This window comes from Bombus impatiens, unplaced genomic scaffold (assembly GCF_000188095.3).
Source record: "Bombus impatiens unplaced genomic scaffold, BIMP_2.2 scf_0075, whole genome shotgun sequence".
In the NCBI taxonomy this organism is placed as follows: Eukaryota; Metazoa; Arthropoda; class Insecta; order Hymenoptera; family Apidae; genus Bombus; species Bombus impatiens.
This window is the reverse complement of record NT_176494.1, coordinates 8,055-32,566: the sequence shown is the minus strand read 5'-3', so window position 1 is coordinate 32,566 and position 24,512 is coordinate 8,055. Positions and strand designations below refer to the sequence as shown.

Here is a 24,512-nt window from a genome sequence, read left to right as displayed (position 1 = left end):
AGCACGCTCCTTAGATCCATCTCTGCTTTTTGCTAGGAGATGCTTGAGTCATTAGTGTGCTAAATTATGTAATACCTTCCTTCTGATCTTCTTAAACAGTGTTATAAATTAGCTATAATGCTACATTTATATAAATAATTGTTTAAGTGATCAGTAGGTGGACACACTGTTTTATTTAAAAAATCCATTCTAAAAAATGCAATTTATTTAAATATCTATTATAATTGGAATTTTTTATTTTATAGAAAGTTTCGTTGGCAATTCAACAGAACTTCGATAACACATTAACAAAATTCGTACGTGAATTGATCAACTTTGTTCTTGAAAAGTCACCTCTCGACAGAGAATGCATATCGTATCTTTTGTCGCATTTAATTACTCAAAAAATTTTACCTATATCACATCTAAGAAACGGGTAAGTTATTTTGTACATATGTATGTCTATAATGTTATTTGATGCACTAATTAAGATCGCTTTTTAATTAAATCTTTTTTATAAATGACGAAATATTTATGCAGAGAAAAAGGTGTTGAATAATAAATACAAAGCCAAAAGGATACTGATTAAAAATTTCAGTATAAAAATTCTAAATTTTTTTTTTTTCGGTAAAACTAATCACAATTACCTTTTTTAGATTCATTGAAATATTGGAATTAGTTGATGATCTTGTACTCGATATACCCAAAGTTTGGTTATATCTAGCAGAGATATTATGTAAGTAAATAACATTAAAACTTTTTATGTTTAAAGATAACTCATTTATGATGATTATTCTTTACCGTAGAGTTTCCATGCGGGAATTTTAGCTCAACAGGACTGAAAACAATGACAAAAAATACTATTTATTCCAAAAGAAAATTAGTATTATGATATTTCTTTCTTTTTACAGCACATCCAATAGAAGAGGAGATAGTCCCCCTAACCGAGTTGAAACCTATATTTGATAGTTTAAGAACTCGGGGATATGTAGGCAAATTCCTTGGGGAATTATTATCGAAAATATCCCGAGATAAAGGACATAAATGGATTGCAGATAAATGGGACCAAAGTGGACTTAAGTTGAGTAATGTAATTGATACAGAACTTGAAGAAGTTGACAAAATCATTAAAGATTATGTAAGTTGGCACTAAAATTATTAATATATGTTATTTTTAAATAACGGGGACTAAGAATAATGTTATTGTTCATAGAACCTGGAGTTCTGCACTGGTGATTATAATAGTGCCAAAAGCTCAACTAGTAATCAACCCACAATGCAGCAAATTCATGATGAACTTAGGAGACTAATGAAAGAAAGTAGCTTCGATGAAATTTGTGGGTGGATAATTGTAAGTATTTTAAATTTAATTGTATATTATTTTACAAAATATTAAACAGTTATACTTCATTCATTGGTCATTACAGGTACATGTAGGTAATCGGGTCAAAGAACCAAGTTTCATACGCATCTTAACTACTGCCATTTTAGAGACGTCCATGGGTACGTTTTGCTATTTTATCATATTTCTTCTTTAACATTTTTTAGTGACTATAATTGTTTGTGTGCTTTTTTTTATTATTATTATTAGAACCAGTGAATAGCAGGTGGTGTCTAAACAGTGAGGCTTTTATTAATTTACAACAATTAATTCGCCGATTCGTCGATGCAAATGAATCTTTAGAATTGCAATGTCTTTATGCAATCCAGCTTCATTTACACAATCTACAATATCCGCACGGTAACATACAAGAATAAAATGTTGTTCTCTGTAATAGAAAGTTAGTTATAATTATAAAAAATTTTTACCTACAGGAACTCTGTTCAACATTATGACGAATTTGTCGGATTATAACATAATTTCAAGCGACGCGTTCCTAACGTGGAAAAAGAGTCCTGAACCAGCCCAGCGTGAATGGCATGGAGTCGCGACGATGGCGCTGACTTCGTTTTTCACTGGTTTACAAGAAGCTGATGATGCTTCCAGTGTAGAAGACGTATCAACTAGCGTCAGCCAAGAACGTTGTTGACGATACCGTGATCGAGTACATTATCGTCTATTAAAAAGACTTAAATATATGTTTCCTCGTTAAAAAAAACTACGCGAAGTGAAATCAAATTGCAGTTTTTTAAAGGAAAACATCATATGTATTGAAAGAATACAAAAAGTGATGTGCGCGTGTGCATGTATTATAGTATAGAACTTCAAAGAACAAGAAGTGACAGATAATAAAGGTTATCACAAAAACGGACACAATAGCTGAGACCGCTATACATAATGAAGATAAAGATTAATTATTAATTATGATACAGAAGTAAATACAAGATAATTATTATATATAATTCATTGAAATGGTTTAAAGTTTAAATAAAGCAAAAAAAAAACACTCAAGGACATTATCGTATTTCTTATGTGTTGCGATGTCACTGCAGCTTGTCAATCGCCAAATAAATTGAATATTACGTACAATTTTTCTTTTTCGCTTTATATTGGAAACTCGAAAAAGCTATATTCAATTTCATCAAAAGATATTCGCAAAACAGCCGGTACTTGCTATGTGCAAAGTAGATAAAAAATTAAAAATCAGATGTGTATAAGTAGATCAATTTTAAGTAAATTATATTTGAGACATATGCAAAAGAAAACTATTGATAACCAAGCCTGACGCAAGGGTAATGGTTCTTTCTACGATTATAACAAATATAACAATTACTAATTTATATCTTGCGAACTTATAATGTATTCAACCATGTGAAGAAAAATATACATTCACAACTAAAAGTGAATGAAAGTGAACGCTAAAACATAACATTACGAACCATGTTGTGATTCGGCGCGATATGTTTCGTAATGCAAAATATGCTGAAACTAGGAAAAGGATACAAATGGTGTGCATATTAAGGCGCTACTATTTTTTAACACTAGTTATTTATGAACATTGAGAGAACAGGTCATAGTGCGTGGAATATAATGTCTGCATGAATCCAGATCGACCGTGTAATAGGAAATTGTATAAAATTATTACACTAATTTAAAGTACAGTGTGAAAAATACATTTTCTGAGTATATTACACACATACGTGCACGCACACGCACACAATTATATATATGACTTTATATATATAGTGTGTGCGTATGTGTATGTTTATATATAATACACAAAATGAAATAGGAAATTTGAATGCAATCATGAAAAATTTTCATTTAATTTTAGGAAATACTATATTGTTTTTGTCTAATGTTTTTCGTATTGAATGTATTCTCCTTATTTAAGAAATTGTAATTATTAATTAATACCGAAATGTTCAAATTTGTTATTTGATTATTAGATACTAGCAGAATTTGTCATTTATCATTTTTTCAAAGCTTCTCTGCGTTGTTGAAGGGATAAAAGGTTACCACGTAGATATTTTATCCAACTTGCATTAAATACATATGTATGCGTAAACATATGTTTATACATGTACATGTGTATGTAAATATTCAATATAAAAAAATTAGTTCTTGCTTCACAGAATGTCCATAGGTGTTCTTAAATTTTCATACGATATATACCCTTCACCATCGTGAGTTTGTTATATGTTTATTTCTTTCATCGCATCTTATAATTACACTATATAATTTACTTGTATTCCAAATTCTTTATTTCTGTTTAATAATCTAAAATTAATTACAGAATGTTGAAAAACTTTTATGTTTTTTGTGAATTATATAATAGAAAATTTTTAAGTATAAAACGCAGCATTTTTTTGAACACGACAGAATCGAAGGAGATAAGGATGAGATTGTAGGGAAGGTCACATACATCACTATTACTTTTTTCACACTGTAAAGATGAGACATACATGAAATACAGAAGAATGGAAAATTTTGTGTATGAGCTAAGTATTAATGATTTATAACATTTGTCTCCTTGAAAGATTTCATTCTACTTCAGTAGTAGAATGTATCATTCGACGGGTTGAAACATCAAATAGAAGACGCAGTAAATAAATAAAATTACAATAATTTATATATTAAAAAACGTTGTTGAGGAAATGTCGATAAGTGAATTACAAAAAAAAAATGATCCCTGTAAATATTTAATAAGTAAATATTGTAAGTGAAGTATGATCAGTTTGCAAAAATAATGGAAGAAGATAGCATTGTTATTATGCTGACTGAAATATTGCACATGCATGCGACGCATTGTGCCGATGTTTCACGTATGAACACGCACGTATATCGCTATTTTACATATATTTGCGTGTGCCTACGTTTACATTAATACACACATACAAAATATAAATAAAATATCACTAAAAATTCCAAAACACAATACAAAAATACACAATACACTTCTATGATAAATCATATCTATACATAAAAGAAAAAAAAATAAAAAAGAACTCCATGTCAAACTGTTGTTGATTATTTTCTTGAATATATGCCTGTCTAGATACATCGATCACACCGCCGAAGAAACTGATTAATTAAATTAGTAACCTGTATATTTTTTTGTAACACTGTTCAAATAATATTGTTTCTATAATCCTGAACGAGATACGTGTAATACTATACGAATTATATATATGTACACGATTTCGAATAAATCTTATTAAAGTTTCAACGTTAATATCTGATGCACTTGAAATTTAAAAAATTGTAGATATTGTATACTTAACAGGATGTAATAATTTACAGTATAACATTAAGATGCAATAATTATAATCATACTGTAATGTATCACGTAAATACGCATTTTTAGAAAAATACTAAACGCGTAATATCCTATATTGTATATTTATTACAATGTAGTTATTTTATATGTATGTAATATAACTGAAATTATTTATAACAAAATAATAAGGCTTCTGATATACATCCATCAAAATATTAGTTATCTTTCACGATATTTTCTTAAAACTATCTTTCATTTCCTTTAACGTAAGAATGCTAAAATAACATATATAAATAATATATAATATCATCGAAGGTTTTCTATGTATGAAAAATATTTAGCAGAGAATAAGCATATTTTTAATATAATGCATTTATATTATATATCAATGAATTTTTTACATCAAATACTTTACATTCTCAATTTATTTACGTTTTTATAACGTTACATCCAATAAAGAGAACTTATCTTTAATATTTTCTTTTATTTTGTTAATTTTACAATATAAAGTTTGATAAAAGAATTACTGCAAGTCGGAAGATCTTCTAAAATGCGCAGAGGTCGTAAACGGGCCTTCATCGGCAAATCCAGCGATCTCTTGTGGGATAATTGCATATTCTTCTACACTAGTGCATGGTCTACACATACATTCTAAAGGCGCCTTGGTAATTACCTATGAACGAATAATTAGGTGGTAAATTGAATTATTTATATATATACATCCTTAAATTTTATTAAATAAAAATATTTCCATTTGATTTGTTATATTGATGTTAGTTATAAATTATATAAACAAACATGATTTTGTATTTATGAATAGTTCTTATAGGATAATCCAATTCAAATGACGCGCGATATTCATTTTCAGATGCGCTTTCCACTGATCAGTTAGACAAAAACAATATGGCTGTGAGGAACTCATGGTATCAAAAGATTTGCTCCTGATTTTATAGTGCGAGTGACTAATCGGCCAACACTTCATTAATTTATTACATTTATCCAAAATGTTAAAAAATCTATGATTAAGTCAAAGCATTAACCTAACCTTTCGGAATTTCTTTTCGCCTGGTTTGGCTCTCGGACAAAATAAGGATACACTGGCCTCTCGTTCACCGCTTTCTTGACAACACATGCAACTCCTCTCCATTTGCCAAATTTTTGATCCAGATACCTGTAGAAACAGGTACGAATGAATAGATGTTTATATATATTAATTTGTCAATTTTCCATGAAATAAATGGTTGAGATAACATTGTGCAGAATACTATGATATTCAGTAAATATGAATATAAAACTGATGCCTAACTGTATGTTTATAGGAATTATAAATAATATAAGTAACAGAAAATACTTACATTATAACTATGAATGAAAAACAGTGATACCTACATCTTATTATGCACGCTTATACAAATCAGAATATTATAAATGTTTAAAAGAATATTTTAAAGAATATTTTTAAGTTTAAATGTTTACATAAACTTCGATTATTTTAATGTTAATATTAATATAAAATAATATAAACTGATTATATATGATAAAATTTGAAAGATTTTTAAAACTAATTGATATAAGTAATATGTTTTTATTTATTTTTAATCAGTAATTAATGAAAAAATATAAAACTAAACAAATATTTCTTAAAGAATTGTCTATTGATTGTTTTTATTCTTAATGTAGGGAAGATTCATAAATTTATTTGTATAAAAATAAAATACAATGTATTTTTCTATATTTGAAATATTTTTATTTGTTTATATTGATATATTTGTAAGTAAAATTACTTGTTTCTTTATATATTACCTGTAGGTAACTGCTACAACGTCCTCTACAAGCATAACTAGGAATTGGTTTTGGAACACATCCTGGATATTGCAAAAAGTGAATAACTGGAGTTGCTTGACATTCATCAACGCCTATAAGAGCTTCTGCAGTTTCGCTTAGCAGGCATATTAAAACGCTGGCACCTACTACACAGTAAGTAATAGAATAATATAAATGTTACATTGACATACATTATACTTTTATGTTTCTTATTTTGCTTATACTTTCAGTTATAAAATTTAATTTCTTTTTTTTGCTTATATTAATTTTAATGTCAATGTACAACACAAGTATTATAATTCTTTATTTACCAATATGATATAGTAACATAGTGTTAGCACGATATTTTTCCTCTTAGATCTACCACTTTACTGTGCTTAGAGATTGTACGTTCTATCCTTTTATACCCTGTAGGTGATCATGTTTTCTCCCTTCCCTTTTCATGCGTATGTTAATAGCACTAAGAAAGGGATTAAATATATGATATATAGAAGTACTATTAGGAAATAAAAATGTTTTTGAAAATATTGTTTCATACATATAGCAAACACTTTCATACTTTAGATTTATAAATAATATTTTTTATAATCTTCAATGATAATATTCTATGAAAGCAATTTGTTATAAGTAAAGTCAAAGTTTAATTTCCTATAATTTTTTATACATTACAACTTTTTTTATATTGTTATACTTTTATTATAAGTTATCACTATATATTTACAAATATAATGACATTTGTAATGGTAATAATTATATGCATGATATATCAACTACACATATATGTATATAAAAATTATATTCTATAATACTATAATCTTGATAGCAATTAAAACCTCTAAATCATGAATAATTTTTAGAATATTATAATCAATACAAGTTCTAGTTACATGTTAAATTTTATTTATATTTATATATTTATAATTTTATCTACATACAAAATTTCTTTTAATTTTAAACAATTCCTTTTTAAATCAATTGTTTATACAAGTAATATTACATAATATTATTTTCCATTGCAGTATAATAGACTTTGACAATAATTTGTTGTACATTATCATAGTGAAAATTATAATATTCAAACAATAAACTGTATATAAACTATGGTGCTTCATTGATTTAAATGGCAAAGAATTATTTTGTATATTTTACAGCATATATACATATTTCTAGCTGTTAAAAATTCTAAAATATAGTATTATTAGTATTTTTTATAATGTTATTATTTATAATGTTATTATTTAGCTTAGCTTTTAACTATTTTATTCATGATAAAATTGGAAAATTAATTATTTGTTATATGTTAGTTATACTAATAACCAGTTCATTTTATCTATTATTTTAATAATGTTTTAATCTATTTGTTGTAATAATATGCATTAATATAATCTATGTGAAATTTAATTGATAATTATCTGGAATTCCATTCATGATTATATTAAATATTTTATATAATTTTTTTTTATAAATAAAATTCTATTTTTGTTAAAATTTCTAGTCATAAATAAATTAAATTTTATTACTCATTAGTTATGGAAACAAAATTATATATAATATAAAAACCAACAATCTTATATTGAGCATTCTAATATCTATCATTGTTTTTTAGTATTTAATTTATAACATTTCAAAATACACATTTAGTTAATCTGGCATTGTAGTTTTTAATTGTATATTTTTTAATACAGTTTACAAATATAAGAGGAAAGGGAAAGTAAATTGTCTTAAATATGTTCTATGTTTTTATTTTAAATCACATTATTTGTATTACATATAATTTCTATTTTATATTTTATTAATGCTTTTATAAAATATTTTCATATTTATCGGGATATATCACCGCATTTAATACATTTACATTCTGCTGGTTCTCTTATCTTGATTTCCATTACTCCATCTTCTTCATTCATTAATTTTATTCCATCTGCATCATAACAATGGTGTAGTGTGATGTGCCTTTCTTTTAAATAACTCTCACGACAGCAATAACATTCCTATTGGGGAAATAAAAATAAATTTCAAAAATGTGTATTTCATTACTTTTATACGAATTTTGTTCTTCTTTTAAACAGTATCCTCACCTTTGAGAATCCTGTTGTACTTGCAACACTTGGTTGTACTTGTGAACTGCAAAACCCTTCACATTTTGTAACAGTTATATCTCCACTACATGTTCGTTTTAATCGACCTATTTCATCATATTGATCTAAAATAATCAAAAAATATCTTCGTTTTACATATACTTGCTTGTATATGAAGCTAATTAATTCAAAATAAAAATAGTACCTTTTGTAATATGTACTTCTGACTGTAGTGTTTCACAATTTTCATCATCTGTTACTTGAGCAACTGTGTCATTCATATATATAAACGCTGTTAATACAAAGAAAAGTGCAAATATAAACATTGTGATAGAAATTCCTTTAAGTGATATTTGTTTTACTTAATCTGTTTTGAATATAGTAAAGGTATGGTCAAAGATTCTGACTGAAATGAAAGAACAGAAAATAAAACAGATGCTTTTATAGGTAACTTTCCCTCCAACATGTTGTTACTTAGGGGTGCTGAACTCCTGCTAGGAAATAATAGCATAGCTGAATCAGGATAAGTTTCCCTTGCTTTTACATTGTACACTGCTAGATTTTTTTCTACTGTACTTTTTCAGTATTTTGCATTATGACTCTAATGGATCTTTTATGTCTTCATACACTGTGGGTGACCACACTAAAGAAGCATTACTGATGTTATTTAGATGCTGAATCTTGTATGCTTTTTATAAGATTTCTTTACTGTATGATTAAAACATAGGTATAAGTAAAAACATGGTAAATTTTGATTTTACCTTTTTTTATTTATATGCACTTTTAATTGAAGTAATACAAATTAAAATAGCATTAGTGATCGTTTCTTGTATCTCCTGGACAATTATCTCTTAAATCATCTTCATCTAGATGTGCTACTCCACACCAAATACAATAAAAATATTTTTCTCTTAAATATTTAGTTAAAATTTCAAGTTTTCCACTAACAGGTAAAACATGATCATCTTCCTCTGTATCACTATTATCGTCATCTTCATTATCTTGAGGTAACCAAAACCACATTTCTCGAGGCTTTTTTATCTCTTGTTGCATATCTAATTTCTGACAAACTTTTTGGCTTTTATACAAGTCTGTCTTTAATAATTGTTCTGTTCTTTTTTGTGCGATTCTATCTCGAAAATCCTTCATACACTTATTATCTAACTTATCGTGATGCGAATTATCTTTCTTTTTCCTTTCTTTTTTTGCAATTCCTTCTCCTAAACCTTGCCTGTCTAATTTTACTTTAAGGCTAATTGGCTCAATCCTTCCTGATCCTGTTTTACCTATGCCTTGACCAGGTTTATATCCCATTTTCATAATCATTTCATAACCTAAGAATAAATTCATAAATTTGTATAATCAAGCATTACAATAATATAATATGCCATTAAACCACAAATGTTAGTAGAAACAAAAAAAAAACAAACCTTTATTAGAACTTGTAATTGCAGAGGATAAGCCTGCTTCTCTTTTTTCTTCCTCAATATGTTTTATGCTATTTTTTTCATCCAATTTTGTTTCAATCTGAGTTTTCTTCTTCATAAGTTCAAATTTTCTTTTATCTGCATGTCGATATATGAGACTCGATGAAGTAGATTTTTCAATTCCATGTAAAAATTTATCTGACATATAATCTTCTGTATCTGACATGTTTATTTATTCGTTTATTTTTTGTGACGTTTTATTGTTATAAATATAAATTATGTTATTGTTTCTTGGCTATTTATACATGAAACACAAAGTCTTATAAAATTACAAAATACTTATTAATCACTGAAAAAAAAGATATACATAGCATATATGTGTATAGTATGTACATACATGTAAAATATTTATATGTTATTAAGTTACTTATATTCTTTTATTTCACATCTCAGTTATAAGAAGTAAATATAAAATTATATATAATCAAAAAATGAATTGATATTGAATATTAGAATATTTATACATGATTTGTACGTTAAAAATTCCATGAACTTTGTTTAAAACCGTGAAATTTACTACGTAACCTTATTTAGGTTATATTCACAGTGTATCCGGATACAATAAGCTATTCGACAAACATCGATCTTCATATGTTTTCATATAAGAATATTCAAATCGAATATTTTTAAAGGTATTCATTAACTCTATAATAGTTTTATTTATCTTGTTCAGTTATTTACAATGTTTTATGAACAACAATTTTATATTTGCATGATTTTTGTGAATCGTACGTAAATTAATATCTGGTATTCAATCATAAAAATTTGTACTAATTAGAATTTCATAAACAGAAATAAATTTTTTATACATAAAAAAGAATTCCAATAACTCATTGTGAATTAATTATTCCAGTTTTGAAAGTACAACATTTAATAAGCTATTACTCTGAAATTATAAAACTTTAGATATGTACATTATAAAATTTGCGTTATAAAAATAAGCTACCAATACTTCTAAATATAAATTATCCTTTTTATTGATCATATTAGTATTTTATCAAGTACTAGCATTATTAAAAACGCCGTGAATACGTATATTCATTTTGTATTTTTAATTAATTTTTAAAAGATTTTTTTATAACGATATTATTATCCTATTCTCTTGTGCAAGTCTATCTGAGTTCACTGATGCATGCGATGTCCATCGATATTTATATGGAAATATTTCCTTTATACTACACATTTTGTATTTTGCAAACAAAAATATAAATATATTCTTTAATCAGATAAACAAAAATACAAGACCAGAATATTATATATTGTATTCTTCTATTTTATGTTGTGACAGTAATTAATACTTCTATATTATAGAGTATTAACCTTTTACGATAGACTTAATAAATTTGTTTTGCTAAATATAAATAATATAGAATAAATAGCATAAAATAGACATTTTTTAAAAATTAGCATAATTATTTGAAAGAAGATTTAATGATTTTAGTTATTTATGAATAGTGCTTTATACCACTGATTCGAAATATATACACCAATTTTATAGTTTTTAATTCTGCCATTGGTTCTTTGGTTATAAATGCCTTTTTAAATGTCTCTCTTTAAATACGTTTCTTTCTCTTGTGAATGACTGTCGCGATGTAGCACGCCCAAGTGTCTACTTTGAATTTGCTACACCGTTGTAGTCGTATAGATGACTATACTGCCGTCGGTCGATAAACAGCGAAACGCGGAACTGAAAAGTACTGAGTTAAAGGAATGTGGACCGCTTGTATCTTAATACAGTAATGCAGTAGTTCGAGAATAATATATTTGATCTTAATCTAGTTGATCACAACATCACTCGGTTTATCATGTTCGAGTATTGTTGAATACGCATTGTGTATTTCACACTTTTCTAATGAACTTCCTTGAATGTATCGTCGAAGACATCAAAGTGCAAGGGAACTGGTACGAAGGACGAAAGTGTGAAAGCGTACGCTCACTGCTACTTACTCGAAGAAACATATCTTTTGGCTATTCTTAATGCGTTCGAAATATTCGATTTCATTATATTGTTGATGAAACGTTCGTTTGTTTAATTAACCAACCAAGGAACATTCTGGACTCGAGTAATTGACGAATACGGTGTAACTGTAACGTTTGTACGAGGAATTTTATGATAAATAGAAAAAGAAACACCACAAGACTGTTGAGATAGTAACGGAAATTTTTTTATTGCAAAAACATGTGAATTCGTATGTCACTTATTATTATGACAAATTTTAAGTTTTGGAAAGTTGATGTATGATCCTCATGTTCAAATTATAGGATCGAGTGTGAATAGTAACTTCCGTGATAAACCAACACGATAGTAAAAATATTCGATGATATTAAAACGCGTGACTTTGAAATTTCACAATTTCCCTCTTCTTCATTATGTATCAATAATTCCTTTTTCATACGAGTTTTAAACTTTTCTTGAAAAACTTGCCATTCTTTGGATTTTACATCGGCTATGGTTGTAGCCAGTGGTGAGTGGGTACAAAATGCCAGTTTTCCTGCCAGTCAGAATTCCAACTTGAAAATAAACTCTATGCAAAACAACAAAATGACAGCCAAAGGAATTTTAATTTGCCGTGATAATTCTCATCCTTTTGAAGAACGTACATTGACACTGGAGCAACCTGTTAAAATTGGTCGCTCTGTGGCAAGAGCCAGAGCTACACCAAACAATGCCATTTTTGATTGTAAAGTACTATCTAGAAATCACGCACTGCTATGGTATTCAGGTGGAAAGTTTTTTTTACAAGACACACGTAGCAGTAATGGTACATTTGTTAATAATCAAAGACTCAGTGCAGCTAGTTTAGAATCAGCACCTAAAGAAGTATGTTCTGGTGACATAGTGCAATTTGGAGTAGATGTGATAGAAAGTACAAAAAAAGTTAGACATGGATGTATAGTTGCAACATTAAAATTATATTTGCCAGATGGAAAAGAAGCTAAAGCTAGTCTTAGTACATCGGTTGCATCTCCACTCAATAATGTTTCATTGGAAGATGTGTACAAGCTGAATCAAGTCATGCAAGAAGCCTCAAGACGCGAGAAAGCACTTTATTCTAAGTTAGTACATCTTCAACAACTTGTAGCAAATACTCGAAAGGCTGCTAATCAATCTTGGAAAGCATTGATAACAGAGGATCGGTTATTATCTTGGGTGGAGAGTATGGAAAATCAACTGGCTGTTTATTCTAAAAATTATACGGAAGATAAAATTAGAAACGAATTGGTATTGCTTCAGGAAGAAAAAGTACATTACCAAAATTCAGCAAAAGAGGCATTACAGAAAGTATTACAAGAAAAATTAGAGGTAACTCAGAGATTAGTCCAATTAGAAGCACGTTTAAATGAAACAGAAGAAGAATGTCAAAGCCTTCATAATGTAGCAAAATATACTCAAACAGAGTTTCAGGAGTTATGTAGCAAATATACAGAAGCACAAAAAAAATTACAAGAAACTACAAATAAACTAAAAGAAAGTGAAGAAAAAATACAGGATATAGTACAAAGCACAGAGCAAGAAAAGCAAGAATTTTTAAAGAGACTCGAAGATCAATCTAGAATTGAAAAAAATTTGCAGGCTAGATTACGTGATTCTCGATTAGATTCTGTGAATATCTATAAGCAGATCACAGCCCTCAGAAATTACATGCAAATTTTGCAGGACATGAATTCAAAATTAATAACAACTGGCATAGTAGATGCAAAGGATGAAGAAAATCCTATAGAAGCCATCAATATTATTCTTAATAAGTTAAATTCCATTCATGTTGACAATGTAGACATTGATTTAGAGACAAAAATGGACTTTTATTCTGTGAAAGATGAACAAGATAATCAAATTAATTCACAAGATATTGATTCAAATCAGCTAAAAAATTCTGATGATTCTTTTTCAAAAGAACAATTAGATGATTCATTGGTTAATAATGATAATTCAACGGAATATATTTTACCACCACCATCTCGAAAAACTTTAGTTAATGGAAATGTAAATATAAATAATACAGATATGAATTCAGAATCTGATGCTAATTCAGATGCAACAGATGATACGTGCAGTATTACCAGTGATGATACAAGTGAAAAATCTGTTATAGAAGTTAAAAAAGAAGAACCTGTGTATAAAGTAGCAGAAGAAATTTTTGTACCTTATAAAATGGAAGTTAGATTTATGTGCGAAGAAAATGTTAAACATCTGGAAATTTCTCATTTACCTCAAACTGTACAGAAATTAAAGGGAAACGAAGAAACAGAAATGAATGTTGGTAGCATGAGCAATATTAACATCACTTCAAATGAGTCTGTCTCTATGGAAATTAATCAACTTGAAAAGAAAGATGAAACAGATAAAGATAGCAGTGAATTAGATGAAGAATACGAAGAAGAACATTTAGAAGGAGATTATGTCAAAACTCTAAAACCATTATCTAAGAATGATACCATACAGCAATGTGTGCATATCAGAGAATATTTACTGCAAACTTTGATAGGATCTCTAGATTCGCTAAAAGTTGAAGACAATTTAGAATCGCAGCAAACCATCAAGAAAGAGCTAGAAAGCCTAAAGGAATGGTTAATTTGTGAATCTCACGAAGAAATTGTTGAGAAGCTAAAACAACTGTATTATCGTGCCAAGAACGAAGCTCAAAGAATTCAAGAGCTCCATGAAGAATTGGTTATTTTAAAAGAAAAGTACAATGCATTTGTTGAAGAAAAAGCAGAGCTCTTGAAAAAATATACATCTGTTAAAGCACAATGCGGTGATTTGTTAAATACAACTTACACTATACCGATACATTATGTGGCACCTATTGCAATTATATTAATATGGATGTTGCTTGAAAAAATATTTTAATGTCTTTCTTTTTGTTTTTTGTATATAACTTTAACATTGATTAATATTAAAGTTTCCTTTCTTTTCCCTTTTATTTTCGTAATTTGTTTGTATCGTTTGCTAAATACTTCGAGAATACAGAATATAACAAATTGGGTAGCGTGTAGGTTCAACAAAAAAGTCTTGAACATTTTTATACCGACAAAAATATTAAGAATTGTATATATTTTTCCGATATTATTGTTGAAGCACCAATCTCAAAAACCTGCTCTGATAAATGACAAGAATAATGCAAACGTATACCATGTTACCGTTTAAAAACAAGGAACCAAAATCAAATTAAGCAGAGAATTGTAGCAATAAATATGTACATAGAACAAAATTCTAGGCTAGGAGAAAATGTATTAGAAAAAATATAGACAATACCATGTAAAATGTTCAACATGCTGCCAATCTCGATATCATATCTTCTTGAATAAAATGGTATTAATCTCTATTTACAGATATTACACACGTTTACGTCATTATTTTTTGCGATCAATTCAAGCACTGCACCCTACGACTCAAATGTATCATTACATAAATTATAAATAACGTTTATATGCAAAGAACGATTTTTATAAATGCCTGTGTCGATATATCCTACGTCTTGATAAACTTTCCTTAATATATTTCTTGTAGAATTAGTGGTTTGAAATCCGTTCTAATTAAAAATACTCGTTATTTATTTAAACGATTTCGGAATTATTTGTGTTCAAAGTGTAAACCATTAATTAATTCGGCTCTTTTGACATTTTTTAATGTTAAGAATTTTAATGAGAAATGTAGTAATTATGATAATGATAAGCTGAAATAAGTCGAATTATCATGCTCTTTGATCAATAACTACATTATTATATAATCTTTTAATTGTAAATTAAAGAAATTATTTAATGTTAAGTCTTAGTCGATTTTAAATTGCAGCTGTTTTTTCCTTTTTCAACATGTAATTATCTTCTGTACATACATAAAAAATAATTTGTTATATTATATGTTATATAATAGCTTGAAGAATTGATTAATAATTTTTTCATTTCCCATTTCGTTATACATATTATGTGCTTTTCTTTTTTTGTTTTCTGTTTCCCCCTTTTTTTTATTTTTTACTAGTAGAATGACAATAGAAGCATATCGATTCGAACGACCTAATAAATTTTAAGACGAAAATGATTCTTCAGTGCGAAATTTTTACTGTGGTTCTTATTATTAAATCGATGTATTTAGCGGTTTTCCAAATATGATGGCCTAGATGTCTATTTCTAACAAAGAAGAAGAACAATTTCTAACAAAAAAGACGGACAATGTTGTAGTTATACTTTTCTATTTATTCTTTTTATACGAACGCGACTAAAATTAATCGTATTTTTTTAATTCACTAATAGTTTAGTTACAGTGCCATTGCCCGATCTATTTTTGCCCTATTAAAAGCTAGATACCGATCGATTGTAAAAGCGAATGATATAAAGTGTGTTCAGTTTCCCAAAAAAGAACATTGGCCTGACCGCTTTATAGGGACGTTACTTTCTTGGTAGATTGAAATTATATTTACGATCGTGAAGGTTTATATAAATAATAAGGTAATATTGTATATAACATTGTTGACCTCTTACCACTCATGTAATAATCATTATATAAAAAAAATAAAAATTAATTTAACTGAAGTCTTTTACTCTTCTTCACCAACAACCTATGTTAATCATCGATCAATTTATACAATGAATATGGAAATTTATTAAATAATATCTGCAAAAATCAGATATTGAAACATTAACAAGGAAATTTTAAACACATATTATACATGTTCTATGTTACACATATATACATGTTACACATATTCTATTCATTATACTAATACCTACTCACAGTAATTAACATTATGGCTTAATATTGTGGTGCATAATTATAACTCGTACGAGGTGTAATTATAGTTCGTATACGTGTTGGATTGTAGCGTCTTGAATTACCAAATTGTAGTAAAGTTCAGAAAATGCTTCTGTGATATAATACCGTTTTTTGGCATGACTACATATACGCGAACTAAAAATAATCTCCACCGCGAGAGAGTTGCGTAATCGTAATAAATATTTTAATCATTTAATCTTTCGGCGATATATAATTAAACAATTGGGCAAGGTAGTTCTTCTTTTTTACAACATTGTATACGTATATGCCAAATTATTTTCAAAGTATAAAAATAGCATTATTTATATGCGTGTATGTACGTAAGTTGATTAAGTTAAGCATTAAATGTTACAGGATTTTACGCAACAAGAAAAATATTATCTTCTCTATTTATTATACCCAGAGATTTTTCTTTACGATACACCTTTGCCGACTGTGTTACGTAAGTGCAGAAGAATGCAAGTCAAGCACGTTTTAAAATGAAGTAACAAATTAACCGCATCATAGAAAATATTTGAAATGACTCAAAAATATATATTTATCATATATTTATCAATTGCTAAAATAAATCTTGCGTTCCTAAATGTTTTTCTGATAAATAATTCCAAAAACAATTCGATGTTGCAAGAATCATTTTATTTTGACTGGTTTTGTCAACTTGTTTTATGATTCTATACTGACATACTCGATATCGATATTGTTCTAACGTTCCAGTTTTTGACAATAGGAAAATCGATGACAATGTATCTTATTTCCTATGTTCGATTTTACAAATTCTATCTTTGTACAAAATAAATTGATTTACCTGTTACCAATTGTATCATAATAAACTGTTTTGTAATTACAGCACATACGTATAACGCGTGAGTAATAACGATTGATTAAGAATTCGTTACGAGGTATGATCGCAATGTATCATCGATGAAGAAGCTGAAAAAAAAGTCGGATAGCACGAGAGGCGGGCAAGCGAGCAAGACAGTAGGCGCGACGAATGTAAGCGGAGATGCATCACCTACCCGCGTATGCAGAGATTTTCTGCGAAACGTGTGTCATAGGGGTAAACGTTGCAAGTATTTGCACGAACGTTCCGAGGACGACCCTGTAGAAGAATACACGTTCTGTCACGACTTTCAAAATGGGATGTGCAATTGGCCTGGCTGCAAATTCCTTCATTGCACAGAAAGTGAGGAGAAGAGATTTCGAGCAACAGGAGAATTACCTGCTCATATCTTGAGTAGGCTCAAAAATAACAATGAAAAGTCCGAATATCCAATGTGTAAGGATTTTATCAAGGGTAGCTGCCAAAGGACAAATTGTAAATTTAGACATTGGAAAAATGAAGAACCACAACATAATTTGATCACAACATCACATCATAATGTGTCCAGGCCGCAGCACAATTTCAATGGTACGAGTAATGGTGAGAATCGCAGATACGAGGAGGATAGAAAGTGAGTCTCTTAAAAATTTTACTGTTTATTTTCTTTCTATCTAAATTATTTGATGTGTATCTTAAAAAAGACAAAACTTTCGTCAAATGTTTAATATATTTTGAAATGTCTCAAAATATCTTTGAAATATATTTGTTTAATGATATATTTATATATCTTTATAGCTTTCACTGGCAAATGGAAGATCAACACAATTTAGTCACAAATAATAGTTACAGTACATCTTCACATCCACCTGATTATATAGGACCTCCTGAACCAAAGAGACGAATAGTTTCTGGTGAAACTGTTGTTCATTTTGAAACTTCACCACTCGTAGGCCAACATACCGCGCAACCGGTTACTCCAGGATATTATTATCCAGTGATACCGCGTAATGAAGCTAGAGCAATTGTTTTGGAAGATGAAAATGCGTTACTAAGAAAGAAAATAGAGGAATTAAAAAAGCAAGTCAGTTTGATTTAATTTTATTACTATAATTATTTTCAATTCGATATAATTCCATTGTTATAATTATTTTCTTTATGTTGTATATGTATAATTGACGTATTTATACGTTTTATTTCTTTAGGTTAGCGATCTAACAGCAACTAATGAATTTCTTTTGGATCAAAATGCTCAGTTAAGAATGTCAGGGAAACGAACTGCAAATGTAACAGCTGTTACAGTTCCAGCAGTTACTATCACAAACACTGTTCCACCATCGCAAGCTCCAACACCTCAACAAATGGTTAACGCAGCGGTAGCTGCTGGAACTTTACGTACAGTTACTGCAAGCGTTGCGACAGTTCCTGTAAGTATAGCTACAGTTGCGCCTGTTTCTATTGCAGCAGTTTCAATGGCACCAGTATCAATCCCGCCGCCTATCGTTACGATGGCTCAACAAACGATTACGATGAGCGGTTCAGGTCCTCAGGCAACTAATCAACAGCCACCTAATACACAGCAACCTGCTAGTTTACCTCTTTCGATATCCGGTGCTACTGCACCGTTGGTTTCGTATCCCATTATGACTCAAGAACTTAGGCCTGTGTTGCAGTAAATAAATTATAAGCACGAAGGGAACGTCAAATAGTACCTCAAGCACATAGACAAGTCAAGAGTGCTGTCTCCTGCATTCAGTCTTTCAAAATAATACTGTATTTCTTCGACTACCAGTAATGAATGCGAATGAAAAGAAAAAATGGAGAAAGTGTCTGCAGACTATAAAAAAAAAGATGAAAATGTCATATTAATTAAAGAATGTGACATCTTAAATATTTATATAGGAACTCATAGAAATTATCATACAGAGCAAAAATAACGATCATAATTGTTTTGTACTATTATGTCTTACAGCTGCTTAAGTTGAATATTTTCGTTCCTTTCAATAATTTATTCTGCAGAACGTGAATGCCGACTACATTAATATGTTGATATGTGCAACACAATAAATGTCCAAAGTGTGTATAGATTTAGATTAATAAGAATATTGATCTAGAACCATGTCAGATGGTCAAAAATGATATTCTCTTATTCTTTTTTTAATAATGTAGTATCATGAAGATACAAATAATTTTGTAGGTAATTTTTTGTATCATTAAAAAAATAATCTCGTACAAGTAAAAAATTTGTAAATTAAAAAAGATATAGATAAGAAATGACTCGTTTAGACTAATATGTTAAGATAAGTACAAAACTAAAATGAAGCATGTAAATGAATTATATTGAAAGTTCAAAGTTAAGGTTTATCACTACGACAAAAATGGTGGTGAACCTTATGATTGTTCTCTATGCACTGCTGTAAATAGTATTCTGTTGCTTCCTCATTTTCTCAGAAAAAATTTTTATACTTCCATCTTTTTAGCAAATAAGTTAACGATTCTTATAAAATAGTGATATTTTAATTAATTAAGTACTTATTGTGAACTTTTGTGTTTTTACAATTTTACTTAAGTAAATGGCTTTGGGTTTAGGTGATGGAAAGTAAAGACTATGGATTTAAACCTGACCCATAAATGTAAGAATCAGGTATACAGATAATGTAATATGCATCCCATAAACCAAATAAATATGTGTATGTTTTCAAGTCATATTACTATTAGTCATGGGTTGATATATGTGTATATATTTTGCGTAATTAGTATAAGATACTGAGCAATAAGTACTCGTATATTTTATATATGCATACAAATGTATAATCTTTTATGTATAACTTTATGTTAATAAGCACTTCATTAAAAAGATAGATCTTCTTACTTTAAATTCTTCAGAAGTAGCACTCATACTACATTCTTTGTTCACATAATTGAAGTTTTTTAAGATTTTATTTTGTTACTTAATATTTTATTTTATTCTAAAAAAATTATGAAAAAATGTATTTCATATAACTTTTGTTTAGTTTAGCATTACATTCTAAACGTTATTCTTATTAATGAGAATCGAATGTTCTGACATTTACGAAATATTACGAAATATTTTTGATTTCTGAAATTGTAAATATATAAATTGTTCAAACAATTGTATTGCTTTGATGTTCAAAATGTTTATAACTGCACTGATTGATAAATTCATAAAATGAAATAAATGTGCTCACGTATAGATCTGTAAATTATTTATTCTCATATTCCACTTTTTAATCATTATTTTTTATAGAGGTAAAATAATCTTGTGGAGAATAATCTTCTTAGAAATCTTGTGAATAAATAATAATGAATTATGTATCTAAGAATAAATACATCTTGTTATAAATTATGTATTTATAATGTACAAAATTTGTATTTTAATATTTTCAAATTTGCAAAGCTATATGTATGTAAAAAGATCTCTATTTCTTCCTATGAGTTCTAATAAATGGGATTTGCAAAGCTCTTTGTCCAGATGGATACTTTAGACTACTTTTGCAAACACAGATTGGTTAGCCATGTCTCTACAGTAATATCCTCCTTTGTAGGTATTTTATGAATGTAAAGATCGCCATCACATAAAGGAAAAAAGGTAATATAATAGGAATGTTAAAAATAAATTTTTGTATGTACATATAGAAACACATGGACAAATTTTTCTATAACAATCTTCTCTTCTGATATAATTTCAATTATGTGTCATTTGGCTGTTTATTTATACTAAGAGTATAGATATACTAAGAGTAATAACCAGTGATACGAAAGATATTAAGAAATTCGCAAGTTACAACTGAACCCGCGAGTTTGTATTTCCATCACTGTTACAACTTCTTATTCCATCTTAATAATTATCAATGTTACTTATGTACTAAAAACAACTTATGTAGACCAGTTAAATTTGCTTTTAAGATCTCAAAACATTTTCTCACGTAATATGTCTTGACTCATGCTATTTTTTAAAGTACATTATTTATATATAAAATTACATATCATCATTTTATGGATACATTTCGTGTTAATTATCTAAAAAGTGAATATAATTATATATATCAGATATAAATTTATCATAATTACTGATATTATATGAATCACTAATAGTAACTAATAATTCATTCACCAATTCAAATATATGTATAAAGCAAATAGTAATTGTAATCTTGTACCTTATACTAACATATATGTATATCTCAATTTCTACAACTGGAAGAACTGTAAAGCATGATGTACGAGGATCATGCAGAAAGTACTACCCGTTTATTATATATAGCAACTATATAAAACGATGGAATGTATTTATGGAAGGTCACCTAGCTTCATTCATGTATTGACATAAGTCATGAAAAATTTTGTGTTTAAATATTTAATATTGTCTTTGTATCACACGTTTAAAATGACGAGACGAATTGAAAATCTCGTCGATGACGCTTTTACGCTTTTCGAAGGCTGAAAGATTCTTCCAAAAATTATTTATTACCGAATTACAGCAGGTAACGATAATAGAGTTATGGATGAATTATTAGTAAGATCGTGGGTGCGATAATTCAATAGGGACAAAGAAACTACGTGACCATAAGCATTCAGGTCGTGCGTTTCTCATTACAGAGGAGCTCAAGATCGTGTCTGTGATTTAATTGCAAAATGACATTCATTGCAGTTTTTTTGCAAAATTTCAAGAGTTTTTTGTTCGATGATGTTTCACAAGAAACGATGATTTAAAGGATTGCGTAAGATGATGATCATGTGAACTGGCGGCGGAAGTGTATGACGAAGATATACAAAAACTCGTATAACGTTACGATAAGTGTTAAAATGTAAAGCTGGTGGTTGTTTCAAAAATAACTTAGTATACATACTAAATTTAATATATATACTGAAATTACAAATAAAGAAAACTTTTTAAGATGCATTTGTATTGTTGTTTCAAAACGGGTATTACTTTCCAGACGACCCCAGTATATTTCACTTTGTTTACAAAAAAAAAAAATAATATAAGAAAATTTTAGTAAATAATATCATTACATCCTATATTTTCAAATGTGTGTAAAGTGTGTAATAGCTATTTACTTTCTTAAACTATCTTATTTATATATATAAACAGGTTAATTTCTAAATTTGACAAATGCAGTATTAAGATCTCACTATAATTTGGTATTTGTGTTTATAAGCATTTGTAAGTGAATGACTATTACACTATAGTTGGTAAAGACCATATTTTTCTACTTCGTAACCAATATACACCTGCTAGTAAAACAGTACAACAAAGTCCAACCAAAAAACGTAACTTCCAATGGTATTTGGAAGCCTTTAAAACATTAATAATTCTAATAGTTTGCTCTCTGGTATCATGTACATTACCAGAATTTTCAATAACAAAATTTGCCATTTCTGCTTTCCGTTCCAATGACATTTGTGCAGCAATTCTTAGTTTTGCTTTAGCTTCTGAGAAACCTGACCTTTCCATAAGTCGTTGTAATTGCAAATCTTCTTCGCTAAGGTAAAATGTACAGTTTGTTTTATATTTAATAACTTTAAACTATTGATTAGTTTAAATATTGATTATTTATTGATTAGTTATTAATTAGTTTATGTATATGTATTCTTATAATTGTTAGTAAATGAAAATCCTTACCAAGTTACAACAATTATTTTATGTAAATAATTCAACATATATCTTGTTTCAAAAAGTAATGGCAAATCCATAACTATAAACTGATGTCCTTGTAGAAAATATTTGAATGTTTGCCAATATATTTCTTTATATATTTCTGGATGTGTTATAGCATTTAATTTTTTTCTTTTTTCTACATCATTAAATATTATATCTCCAAGCTTCGTTCTATCGAGTTCATTTGTATCTAAGAACATTTCTGAACCAAATTCTTTTCGTATTTTTTGCCAAGCTGGCTTTCCAGGTTCTACAACTACATAATATAAAACATATAAATTTTTAAACAAATGAATGAAATATATATCTTTTTTACATATACAAAGTAATAAAAATATGAACAATATATTTATATATATATTAAGAAATATGAGAGCAAAAATATTAAAATCATCTTATAACAAATTACATCGTAATTATCACGGAGAAAAAGTTTTGTTTCGTTTCTAACCTTTTCGTGCAATTTGATCAGCATCAATGACAGGTATACCGAATTCATGAAAAATAGCAGCAACACTACTTTTCCCAGTAGCTATTCCTCCTGTCAAACCTACTAAAAACATTTCTTATTAAATATGTATTTATTTCTATTCCCTGATCCCTTTCTTATCAGCTAAACGAATATTATTACTGTTATTAGCATTGCAAAATTTGATCTTATTTGACATTAGTCATGTTACGACGGTTTTCACTGAAGTCAAACACTTTTCTTTTGTATAATTTCGACATACAGTATTATTGAAATTAGATACATCATCTAATCAACGATGTATGAAATGAATCAAACATAATGAATAATAACCTAATTTGCTATAGATTAATGATTTAATAGGACTGATAAAAATGTCCAATTTGAATTTGAATTTTGATAAATTCAAGAAAATAATTTTTTGAATATTTCAGTAATTTCTTATTTTATATATTCCGCATTTACGTAAAATGTTTTACGATCTTTTAAGATAAATAATGATTTATTTAATAATAATCATCAAACTCATGAAACATGGACTAATATTGATATCAGTTTAATTCCACAATTTCATTAATTTCTATTTTATTAATTATTATACTAGATTATATAAATGTAATTTTTATATTTAAAATCAATACATATTTTATTCACTAATATTATAAAATATATTAGTCACAATTACATATAATTTATTTAAAATTGTATATTTTTCTTACTGAAATCCTTCGACATTTTTTTA

The 24,512-nt window shown here is 28.0% G+C and overlaps 7 protein-coding genes and 1 non-coding gene across 12 annotated transcripts in view; 4 read left to right on the top strand and 4 right to left on the bottom strand.

Moving 5' to 3' along the window:
• LOC112214096 lies at positions 1 to 166 on the top strand. Its single transcript, XR_002948022.1, has one exon. It is a non-coding gene; the product is annotated as a small nucleolar RNA SNORA53 (small nucleolar RNA).
• Positions 1 to 2,852, top strand: part of LOC100749391 (eukaryotic translation initiation factor 4 gamma 3) — a 44,246-nt gene extending 41,394 nt beyond the window's left edge. For 3 of the 4 annotated variants that reach the window (XM_033324829.1, XM_024372470.2, XM_012394160.3), the window contains exons 19-25: positions 246 to 415; positions 636 to 715; positions 891 to 1,117; positions 1,193 to 1,330; positions 1,407 to 1,482; positions 1,571 to 1,720; positions 1,795 to 2,852. In XM_033324829.1, the coding sequence (XP_033180720.1) occupies positions 246 to 415; positions 636 to 715; positions 891 to 1,117; positions 1,193 to 1,330; positions 1,407 to 1,482; positions 1,571 to 1,720; positions 1,795 to 2,009 (1,056 nt within the window). In that variant the 3' untranslated portion in view covers positions 2,010 to 2,852. The remainder of the gene's footprint in view (positions 1 to 245; positions 416 to 635; positions 716 to 890; positions 1,118 to 1,192; positions 1,331 to 1,406; positions 1,483 to 1,570; positions 1,721 to 1,794) is intronic. The other variant, XM_024372469.2, reaches the window with a different exon arrangement.
• Positions 2,853 to 5,087: 2,235 nt separating this feature from the next.
• LOC100749276 (bursicon) lies at positions 5,088 to 6,838 on the bottom strand. Its single transcript, XM_003485666.4, has 4 exons — positions 6,776 to 6,838; positions 6,444 to 6,610; positions 5,686 to 5,811; positions 5,088 to 5,313 (listed from the first exon to the last, which is right to left on the bottom strand). Exons 1-4 carry the CDS (start codon positions 6,792 to 6,794, stop codon positions 5,164 to 5,166), a joined length of 462 nt encoding a protein of 153 aa, XP_003485714.1. The 5' UTR covers positions 6,795 to 6,838; the 3' UTR covers positions 5,088 to 5,163.
• On the top strand, positions 6,479 to 20,324 carry LOC100749034 (zinc finger CCCH domain-containing protein 10). 2 transcript variants are annotated; one of them, XM_003485664.4, is made up of 4 exons: positions 6,479 to 6,617; positions 17,649 to 18,252; positions 18,417 to 18,702; positions 18,824 to 19,769. In XM_003485664.4, the coding sequence occupies exons 2-4, from the start codon at positions 17,723 to 17,725 to the stop codon at positions 19,292 to 19,294; spliced, it is 1,287 nt and encodes a 428-aa protein (XP_003485712.1). In that variant the 5' UTR covers positions 6,479 to 6,617; positions 17,649 to 17,722; the 3' UTR covers positions 19,295 to 19,769. The 2 variants fall into 2 exon arrangements, with proteins under 2 accessions (XP_003485712.1, XP_033180727.1); XM_033324836.1 differs by lacking the exon at positions 6,479 to 6,617 and adding an exon at positions 16,854 to 17,243 and having other exon boundaries at positions 18,824 to 20,324.
• LOC105680213 (partner of bursicon) lies at positions 8,189 to 9,025 on the bottom strand. The gene is made up of 3 exons (XM_012394165.3): positions 8,748 to 9,025; positions 8,543 to 8,667; positions 8,189 to 8,455 (listed from the first exon to the last, which is right to left on the bottom strand). The coding sequence occupies exons 1-3, from the start codon at positions 8,866 to 8,868 to the stop codon at positions 8,285 to 8,287; spliced, it is 417 nt and encodes a 138-aa protein (XP_012249588.1). The 5' UTR covers positions 8,869 to 9,025; the 3' UTR covers positions 8,189 to 8,284.
• LOC100740814 (G patch domain-containing protein 11) lies at positions 9,292 to 10,800 on the bottom strand. Its single transcript, XM_012394164.3, has 3 exons — positions 10,401 to 10,800; positions 9,973 to 10,318; positions 9,292 to 9,876 (listed from the first exon to the last, which is right to left on the bottom strand). Exons 2-3 carry the CDS (start codon positions 10,193 to 10,195, stop codon positions 9,356 to 9,358), a joined length of 744 nt encoding a protein of 247 aa, XP_012249587.1. The 5' UTR covers positions 10,196 to 10,318; positions 10,401 to 10,800; the 3' UTR covers positions 9,292 to 9,355.
• On the top strand, positions 11,509 to 15,500 carry LOC100749154 (sarcolemmal membrane-associated protein-like). Its single transcript, XM_003485665.4, has one exon. It carries the CDS (start codon positions 12,479 to 12,481, stop codon positions 14,879 to 14,881), a length of 2,403 nt encoding a protein of 800 aa, XP_003485713.1. The 5' UTR covers positions 11,509 to 12,478; the 3' UTR covers positions 14,882 to 15,500.
• A 2,371-nt stretch (positions 20,325 to 22,695) lies between the features above and the next one.
• Positions 22,696 to 24,112, bottom strand: LOC100748915 (dephospho-CoA kinase domain-containing protein). Its single transcript, XM_003485663.4, has 3 exons — positions 23,753 to 24,112; positions 23,266 to 23,557; positions 22,696 to 23,125 (listed from the first exon to the last, which is right to left on the bottom strand). The coding sequence occupies exons 1-3, from the start codon at positions 23,862 to 23,864 to the stop codon at positions 22,822 to 22,824; spliced, it is 708 nt and encodes a 235-aa protein (XP_003485711.1). The 5' UTR covers positions 23,865 to 24,112; the 3' UTR covers positions 22,696 to 22,821.
• Positions 24,113 to 24,512: the final 400 nt, after the last annotated feature.

Excerpts from the sequence above, each read along its gene's own strand:
- LOC100749276 (XM_003485666.4), bottom strand. Across the intron at positions 5,812-6,443 it reads GTTGTAGCAGTTACCTACAG|GTATCTGGATCAAAAATTTG; the intron begins GTAATATATAAA and ends CTGTTTCTACAG. Across the intron at positions 5,314-5,685 it reads GCGAAAAGAAATTCCGAAAG|GTAATTACCAAGGCGCCTTT; the intron begins GTTAGGTTAATG and ends ATTCGTTCATAG.
- LOC105680213 (XM_012394165.3), bottom strand. The coding sequence starts at position 8,868 with ATGTTTATATTTGCACTTTTCTTTGTATTAACAGCGTTTATATATATG. Across the intron at positions 8,668-8,747 it reads AGAAGTACATATTACAAAAG|ATCAATATGATGAAATAGGT; the intron begins GTACTATTTTTA and ends TGATTATTTTAG. Across the intron at positions 8,456-8,542 it reads GTACAACAGGATTCTCAAAG|GAATGTTATTGCTGTCGTGA; the intron begins GTGAGGATACTG and ends TTTCCCCAATAG.
- LOC100740814 (XM_012394164.3), bottom strand. The coding sequence starts at position 10,195 with ATGTCAGATACAGAAGATTATATGTCAGATAAATTTTTACATGGAATT. Across the intron at positions 9,877-9,972 it reads AATTACAAGTTCTAATAAAG|GTTATGAAATGATTATGAAA; the intron begins GTTTGTTTTTTT and ends ATTTATTCTTAG.
- LOC100749154 (XM_003485665.4), top strand. The coding sequence starts at position 12,479 with ATGGTTGTAGCCAGTGGTGAGTGGGTACAAAATGCCAGTTTTCCTGCC.
- LOC100749034 (XM_033324836.1), top strand. The coding sequence starts at position 17,723 with ATGAAGAAGCTGAAAAAAAAGTCGGATAGCACGAGAGGCGGGCAAGCG. Across the intron at positions 18,253-18,416 it reads AGATACGAGGAGGATAGAAA|CTTTCACTGGCAAATGGAAG; the intron begins GTGAGTCTCTTA and ends ATATCTTTATAG. Across the intron at positions 18,703-18,823 it reads TAGAGGAATTAAAAAAGCAA|GTTAGCGATCTAACAGCAAC; the intron begins GTCAGTTTGATT and ends TTATTTCTTTAG.
- LOC100748915 (XM_003485663.4), bottom strand. The coding sequence starts at position 23,864 with ATGTTTTTAGTAGGTTTGACAGGAGGAATAGCTACTGGGAAAAGTAGT. Across the intron at positions 23,558-23,752 it reads TGATCAAATTGCACGAAAAG|TTGTAGAACCTGGAAAGCCA; the intron begins GTTAGAAACGAA and ends TATATTATGTAG. Across the intron at positions 23,126-23,265 it reads AAAATAATTGTTGTAACTTG|CGAAGAAGATTTGCAATTAC; the intron begins GTAAGGATTTTC and ends ATTTTACCTTAG.